The following is an 8383-nucleotide window of genomic DNA, read 5'->3' on the forward strand; positions in this document are numbered from 1 at the left end:
TGGCCCAGACCTCGATGGGTTTGCTTCTAAAATAAAGTCTCTATTTAGAGACTTCATGGGGCTAGACCTTGCCTCATAACCAACATGTACTGTCTGTGGCACAAACCTGCCCATTCAAAAAAAAAAGAAAAGAAAGAAAAAAAAATTCAGCTTTGCATATGTTGGACGTTGACCTTCTCCTTCCACCTGCATGTATTTTGGTCACTGGCAAGTACAGGATCATAGAATCATAGCATGGTTTGGGTAGAAAAGACCTTAAAGATCATCTAGTTCCAACCTCCCCTCCATGGGCAGGGACACCTTTCACTAGTACAGGTTGCTCAGAGCCCCATCCAACCTAGCCTTGAACACTGCCAGGGACAGAGAACGCCCAACTTCCCTGGGCAACCTGTTCCAGTGCCTCACCAGCCTCACAGCAAAGAGCTTCCTCCTAATATCTAGTCTAAAGCTACTCTCTTCTAGTTTGAAGCCATTCCCCTTTATCCTGTCACTACATGTCCTCAGAAATAGTCCCTCTCCAGCTCTCTTGTAGGCTCCTTTCAGGTACTGGAAGGTCACAATTAGGTCACCCTGAAGCTCTGTCTTCTCCAGGCTGAACAAACACAATTCTCCCAGTCCTTCCTCGTAGGAGAGGTGCTCCATCCCTCTGACCATCCTGGTGGCCTCCTCTGGACTCACTCCAACAGATCCATGCCTTTCTTGCGATGAGGACCCCAGAGCTGGATGTAGCACTCCAGGCGGCATCTCACCAGAGCGGAGTGGTGGCCCTTCTCCAAGGGAGGAATGATTAGGGAGTTGGAATTTTTTTTTTTTTGGTTGGTTGGGGATTTTTTAATATATACGTTTTGAAGGCAGAACACTCCACGCGTTCTTCCTAACTCCCGGGAAGGGTGCCTGCGGCGGGGGAAGCACGGAGCGGGCGCTCCCGCCCTTCCCGGCCGGTCGGAGGCGGGGTGCCAGGGGACGCGGCGCAGGAGGAAGTCGGCGCGCGGCCGGAAACCGGGATGCGGAGGGCGGGGAGGGGGCGTCGCCGGGGCCCCGCCGTCCGCCGCGGGTCTGCCCGGAGCGCCGATGTCCCAGCGGGCGCCCAGGGGGCAGGGGCAGCGGGAGGGGCCGGAGGAGGAGGAGGAGGGGGCGGCGAGGGGCAGCCAGGCGCGGCCCAAGAGCCATGCGGAGCCCGCGGCGAGCGGCGGCAGGACCCAGGAGCGGCATGAGAGGAAGCGGAAGAGGCAGGAGGCGCAGCAGCTTCAGAAGATCCAGCACCTGGAGTCTTTGTAAGGAGCGGAGGCTGCCCGCGGCTCCCTCGCTGCTCTGAGCCCACCCCGCCGGCATCTGGGGCTGGTTTCCAGTGCGGGGCTGGGGTTTGTTTTGGGGGGTTTGTTCCTCCCCTGTCCCCTTAAGGGTGGGTCGGCACAGGGGCTTCGGGGCCGCCTGCAAGGGCTGCTGGGCGACTTACTGAAGGCTTGTTGGGGGACAAACGGGTCCAGTCCAGGTTCCTCCAAGTCCGAGGGATGCAGCATAGAAGCAGAGGTGGTTCCACTAGGGTGGACTAAAAAAAAAATAATTAAAAATTAGGATAAAAATGTTTGAGATCTGCCTGATGATTCCATCAGGCTTCCGCGGTGCTGTAAAAGGTTTATGTTATTTCACTGAAAGGGAATTATTATTTTAATGGAATAAAAAGATCAGAAGGTTCACAAGAACGTGATTTTTTTTCTTTTCCAAGTGGAAGTGAAAAATTGTTATTAAGTGAACCAAACAGCACTGCAAAGTTATTGTTATAAAGATAGGATGAATGTACTTTAACCACCTTTTCACTGCTGTTCTCATAGTATTAGTATGATTTTGCCTGGAATTCCTGTAGGTGTGTAGGTAGGAGAGGTGTGCAGCTAAGCCGACAGAATATTGCATATGCCGTTAAACTTAGGGCCTAAAATGAGGTACAGCCTGTAGAGATGTTTTGTGTCCTGACATATAGATCATGGCTGGAAAGTCCTGTTGAAAAGGGTCTTTCATAAAGCAAAGGATTTCAGAACTCTGGTCTTGCACAGTGCCGTTGAAAAGCAAAACCAGAAAAATCTTTGTCCACTTCTAAGATGACTCTTTAGACTGTCCCAAAGGTAGCACTTTACGGAAAACAATATATGTTTAAATACAGATGAGACTCGGGGGGGAAAAAAGACCCCAAAAAAAATTCATTTATACAGGCCTGCATCTTTCTAAGCAATGCGTGTTCTAAAACTCCGGGACCATTTCGTAGTGCCTTGGCATTTAAATCCTAAGCACATGCACTTTCTCAGTTGCTGTGTGCTATGTGTAGCACCTGTTTGCTGTTTGGATTTTAATAAATGGTATATCTACTGTTAACTCCAGAGAAATGCTGCAGGAAATGTGGTACTTTGGTCAGTAGGGTTCTCTCTTTAGGTTTAATACACAGATGATGAAATTGTTATGTATTAGGTTTGGCTGGCAAAGCTAGATGTAAGGAACAGTCCAACTTGATGTTTTCTGGTGACTGTGTCTATGATTTAGCAGTGCTGGAGTAAAGAAGTTTGGGTCAGTGAGATCTTGGGGAGGAATGGTACAGAAAAAGAGGAGAGACTTATGTATTTATGGTAACTGAAGCTAAATTGAATGTACCACACATCCACAACAAGTAGTTTTTCTCCTACAAGAATGTGAATCTGAAGGATGTTTGCAAGAGACACATGTGGTGATATGACAGATACTCTCAGTCAGTTTGCATCCATGTGCTGCTGTAGTTCTTGATCATTAGTGATAGAGTAAAATTTAAGGAGAAATGCAAGCTGAAGCTTTTAAGTCTCTACCATTGAAAACCTTTATTTTCTCAATTTATTTGTCTTTGCTAAGCTGCAGAGTAACAATATTTCTATTGCTTTTCAGCTATGAGAAACCTCCCCCAGGACTAATTAAGGTTGGTAAATTTTTAGCATTACGAGGGATTTTCACACAACCTGTTCTTTAGGCATGTAAATGTCAGTGTTACCTATATAAATTACAGAGAGAAGTAAGTGCTTCCCAGGAAAAACTCAGAGAATCCTCAGTTACAAGCAGATCCAGATGAAGGGCCCAGAATCAGATAGGAGGAGACCAGTTCTTTTATCATCTCTTAGCACTCTCACTTCATGCAATATTTAATAGTGTGGATGGAGGGGAGTCATTTATGGAAAGCAGATTTGCAGTTTGAATTACACACTTTTCAGGATTCTTCTCCATTGCTTAGGCTTAAATTTTTCTGTACAAGTGCTTTCCTTTCATCACATTAATTACTTTTGCCAAATTTATATACCTAAGCCATAGTGTAGTACTTTTAACCTAAAAAATACTGCTCTGTGTTTTTTTAATTGCCATGTCTTGTAGCAGGAAGTGTGTTAAGTTTTAATTTACATAATCTATATTTAATTTATATAATTTATTTAAATTACTAAAATAGATGGGAAGGAATGAAATTAATATGGCAGTAAAGTTCTGCCTGGAATGTTCAAGGGTGAGAGAAAAAGAATTTTAGATCCTTTGTGTCTTACAATGGAAAAAAAATGTAATGGGAGATAGGTTTCATACTAAGTAAAGGCCTGCACTCTTTAAAGTATTAATTTTTACAAAGTTAAAAAAAAAAGGAAGTTATTGCCCTTATATTTTTTTTTTATTTTTTTTTTCTTTTTTCTGGTAGGAGAATGAAACAAAACCAGAAGACTGCATACCTGATGTACCGGGCAATGAAAGCGCACGAGAATTCCTGGCACATGCCCCAACAAAAGGGCTTTGGATGCCTTTGGGAAAAGAAGTCAAAGTTATGCAGTGTAAGCCCGAAAAAATTCCAGGTGTCATTTGACCTTAATATATCCACCCATTTACTCTGGGGGGAGGGCAGAATGTTGTTGGACAGATAATGAGGTCCAGGTAGATTGGCATCATATTGATATAAAAGCATTCAGTGTCTTGAAGGCTGTAATAGCCTTGTATTTTAATGGACGTTAAATTTATCAACATAGTACTTGTATCTCTCTGTTTGTTCCAACAGATTGGAAATATTTTGCATAAATGTGGGTTTGGTTTTTTTATACTTCTTCCGATCTGTCTCAGAGGTGCAATTCACTGCTGCTTCTTTTTTTAAAGGTTGGAGGTGTAAACGTTATGGACACAGAACAGGAGATAAAGAATGCCCATTCTTTATTAAAGGCAATCAGAAATTGGAACAATTTAGAGTAGTGAGTACAAATATTGTAGTATTATTGCTTGTCTTTTTTAGTCCTGACAATGCATAACCTTGCAAGTGAAGAGAAGCCTGTCAGATGGTGCTTTATTAAGGACTTTTCCTCCATCTCTAGTATAATATAGATGCCGACAGTCTCCTAATAAAGAAAAAGCTGCAGATGTGGTTGGATGTTTGACTACTTTGCAGAAAATCTACTCTTCAAGAGGAAAATTCGTAATTTTTACAACTAAATTGAAAATCTTCAAGAACCTATTTCAACCATTATATTCATTTTTTTGTGATTAAAATGTCAACATAACAAAAAATGTTTAGCCAAGCTTGAGCTGCCCACATTACAGCTGCTTCAAGCCTTCTGCTCTCGCTGAGAACAACCACATCATGAATGCTGTTGTCTAGGTCTGTAATCCAGTCATTGTCTACAAGTCTGATTTCTTGCTACATGAGGCTGCATCTCAGTTCTGCAGATTCTTCCTGCGTGATCACTTTAACTTTTCCCATTGCTCTGCATTGTTAATCTAGATTTCAGGCTCTCATCACTTTCTGGCTTATGTCCTCATTTCTGTCCTTGAGAAATGTAATCTGGGATAATTCTGTCCAGATTCTGGATTTATACTGATTGTATGCAACTACAAACAGTATTTTTAACCCTCTCCCATGACCAGATTGCCTCTATTCTTCATTTTTCCTTGGGCTTCTTCTCTGTTGCATCAAACCCTTGCTCTATGTCCAAGGCCCTTCATGGTGCATTCCCAATGTCTTTCATTTGCTACTGACATTTCGTTGCTACTGACATTTAACTGGTCAGCACCTGCTGTATCCTCTCTCTTGGACTTGTTTGCTTAATCTTCCCACAGAAATGGTCACCCCATCTCTGCTGCATTCTCGCGTGGCATGAACCCACCTTAAAGCTTATGTGCTATCTTCCTTCACAGCTATTTTTTGCTGCATTGCTTGTTTAATTAAAATTAGCTGATTTAAGAACCAGTAACAATACTGCATAGCACGATAGCACAACTCCATTATCTGTTTGTCTTATATTTCTTGTTGCTGTTTTCCTGTATGTTTGTATCCAAATTTTTTAAATATACTAGAAGGGTACAGCTCGTTATTTTGAACCTCAGTATTTCATCTATGTCTAGCTATTCCCGTAGATTATGTGTGGGATTCTTGTAGTTAACTGTGATTGAAGATTTATTATACCTAAGGAGAGTCTCCTTCATTAGTGATGTAATTAGACAAGCTTTCCCTGAAGTAAATACACCAGTTCAGATTAACGATGTTAAGTCTGAGAGTATACTTGTGAATTAAGAGCTTGCTCAGCATATTCCATCATTTGATAAAAAGCCTCTTGCATTTGGTTGCTGTGGTTTATTTTTTTAGGAAATACAACTGTTGGTGATAAATACTTTAATTTACCAACACTGGATTTTCTGTTTTCCACTTTAAAGGCACATGAAGATCCAATGTACGATATAATAAGGGAAAATAAACGTCATGAAAAGGAAAAGAGGTAAGTGTATCTGTAGTAAACTGCATTTTCAATTTAGTTTTTATTTTGATAACATGGTACTAAGGTATGGGTGAAATTTTTATATAAGCTTACTTTTAGCTCAGAGCATCTTTTTAATGGCAGTTTCTTTATGTTGGCAGACTAAGGCATTTCTGCTTTCTGAATAATGACTCCGTAGTACTTCTTACCTCTTTAATTCTATTAGCTTCCCCAAAATGTTCCCCAAAACAAAGTTTAAAGATGAGTTGTATTCATTTATGCCATAATATTCAGGTACTTAGGTTTAGGTTTTTTAGACCTAAGAAAACAGTTTGATTTTTTTTTTCTTTCACTGACTTTTGAGATGTTTTCTGAAATTTAGTATGTCAAAATGCCTTCAGCAGGCATGAAGGGGTGGATTTAGAAAGCTAGTTCAAGGCACCTGGTGTTGCTCCTTTTGTGAGGTCATTATTTAGTATATAAAGCAGCAGAGTTTTTAATGCCTTCTTGCTTGAACTGCATGAGTGGAATAACCGAAAGAAACTATAGGTAGCCCATAAAGCAGCACTGCTGGTGCAGGTGCATTACCTTTTCCTTGGAGAGGAATCCTTGAAGAGGATACTGAAGAACAGTAATAAAATAAGCAAATACTTCACCCTCACTTGCCAGTAATCCTTGAAAGTTCAAAGGAAGAGCGCCTTCCAAAAATACTTCTGCATCCAGAGTAGAGCCTACTCTATAGCTCCACTGACATCATCTCTGTATCAGCAGGGCAGTGAATGTAATAATATCATGATCACAATATGCATCTGTGTATGGATAAGCGTAGAACTTCTTATCACCAGGTGGTCAGGTGATAGCTGTTGCCTTGTTATTTTGCACACATAAATAAGCCAGTAAGCCAGTCTGCACCTGCTATCCCATGGGATGGAAGGTCTCTGAAGGCACAATATCTGCGTGTCTCAAAGGGGGTTGCTTTTATCAGTCTGTGATATTATCTGTAATAGGAGTGTAATTAAGCAAAGGAGGAAATGCCCCCCTGCCCTTTGCATGCAGCTTCCATTCCTCGAGCCAGGAAGGAAACACAAAAGCTAGAATAAATTACTACAGGTAGAGGAGAGCTAGAAAGGATTCTCACTGACATTTTTTAAACTCAGGATACAGCAACTGAAGCAACTCCTGGAGGACTCTACCTCAGAAGATGATAGTAGTGATGACAGCGATGAGGATGATGAAGATGGCAGCAGCTCCACTTCCTCAGAACATAAACACAAGAAGAAAAAGAGAAAAAAGGAAAAGAAAAAAAAAGAAAAGAAGAAGAAGAAAAAGAGGAAGCGTAAATCATCCAAATCTAATGAGAAGTCAGAATCTGACTGACAGCAGTCACCTGCTGCATGCTCATTGACCTCTCTACTTGTGAACTGCAAGGAAAGATCCAAAGAACGAGGAAGAAAACACCAGAAAGGGCTTTGTTAAACTTGGAACATACGGATGTATGCATACAGCAGCCTACACTGGCATCCTCTTCTGCCCCTCTGCAGTCAGAAAGAAGAAAGCTGCGTTAAACCACGCTCAGCCATATCTTTGTGCTGTAAAACCTGTGCTAAGGGTCAGCCGTCCTGGTCAAGTTGGGCCTCTGCGCTGCCGCACGTGACCATCAGCAGGAAGTGGTGACTTTTGAGGAATCACCGGCAAATCTGCAGCATTAGCAGACTGTCCACTGAAGTGTCTTTTCTCCATGAAGTTATTTTATTATAAACAAAGCCTCACTGTAACAGGACTCCAGTTTGCACCATGCAGAGCACTGAGAGTTCACTTACAGTGCTTATAATAAGCAGGTTGTACTGTATTTTTTTTTTCTCCACATACGTGCTGAAGTTCAGTGTACTTATCCTAATATTGGCAGCTAGCTAAATAAAGAGTACTGCTGAAGGGGGAAAAAGTTAATCAAGGGGATTTACTTTAAGACAAAATTGCAGCATCAGCGAGACTTGATTTGTGTGTGTGTAACAAAACCTCAACATCATCACCATTAACATGCACGGTTCTGAAACATCTAAAGTTTTCTCTAAACTCTAAGAGTGGGAGCCAAGTGTAATGATGTTAGATATTCAACTTTATTGTAAGGAGGTAGTGGTTTTAGTTATTTAAAAAGAGGGGTTTCATGTAAGAAATTAAAAAGATTAATTTCTGCATATACTTCAGTATCAGTTGTTTTGATACAAATGGGGGGGGTGTTTCCTTTTAAAAAGGCTTAGGGGAAATAAATTCCAACCTACTTTTTATGTTTACTAGAATTATTCGATGAAGTAACATTTTGTGAATCATCTCACAAAAATATAAATGTATCTTTCAAAATGTTTTTCAACTCTGTGAATGTAAGCCACAGAGCAGTAGTAAAGAACTTGTAAGCAGGAAGAAGAGAAAGTTTTGTGTACATCATAGACCTTACATATTACTATGGTTTTCTTTTAAATAATCTTGCAGACTTAAGGAGGAAGATAGCTATAAACAGCATTACAGTAATCATCCCTCTTTGAAACCTCAAGATACATTGGTACAAAGCTGCAATTTGAGGGACTAGATGGTGGACACTGGTACTCGTTAAAAGGAGAGAGAAAACTAGATTTGCTTTGAAAGGACTTCTATAGAATTCA

At 41.2% G+C, this 8383-nt stretch overlaps 1 protein-coding gene across 1 annotated transcript; it reads left to right on the top strand.

Annotated features, from left to right (window-relative positions):
* Positions 1 to 1033: 1033 nt before the first annotated feature.
* RP9 (RP9 pre-mRNA splicing factor) lies at positions 1034 to 7673 on the top strand. The gene is made up of 6 exons (XM_051789174.1): positions 1034 to 1274; positions 2905 to 2935; positions 3692 to 3821; positions 4138 to 4229; positions 5686 to 5747; positions 6884 to 7673. Exons 1-6 carry the CDS (start codon positions 1072 to 1074, stop codon positions 7101 to 7103), a joined length of 738 nt encoding a protein of 245 aa, XP_051645134.1. The 5' UTR covers positions 1034 to 1071; the 3' UTR covers positions 7104 to 7673.
* The last annotated feature ends 710 nt before the right edge of the window (positions 7674 to 8383 follow it).

The sequence above is a fragment of the Manacus candei genome, unplaced genomic scaffold, assembly GCF_025592945.1.
Source record: "Manacus candei isolate 608988 ecotype Guabito, Panama unplaced genomic scaffold, ASM2559294v1 h1tg000026l, whole genome shotgun sequence".
NCBI classification, from domain to species: domain Eukaryota; kingdom Metazoa; phylum Chordata; class Aves; order Passeriformes; family Pipridae; genus Manacus; species Manacus candei.

What these genes read in the sequence shown, in the direction of transcription:
- RP9 (XM_051789174.1), top strand. Translation starts at nt 1,072, where the DNA reads ATGTCCCAGCGGGCGCCCAGGGGGCAGGGGCAGCGGGAGGGGCCGGAG. An exon ending in ATCCAGCACCTGGAGTCTTT is followed by an intron (nt 1,275 to 2,904) that starts GTAAGGAGCGGA and finishes ATTGCTTTTCAG; the next exon opens with CTATGAGAAACCTCCCCCAG. An exon ending in CTCCCCCAGGACTAATTAAG is followed by an intron (nt 2,936 to 3,691) that starts GTTGGTAAATTT and finishes TTTTTCTGGTAG; the next exon opens with GAGAATGAAACAAAACCAGA.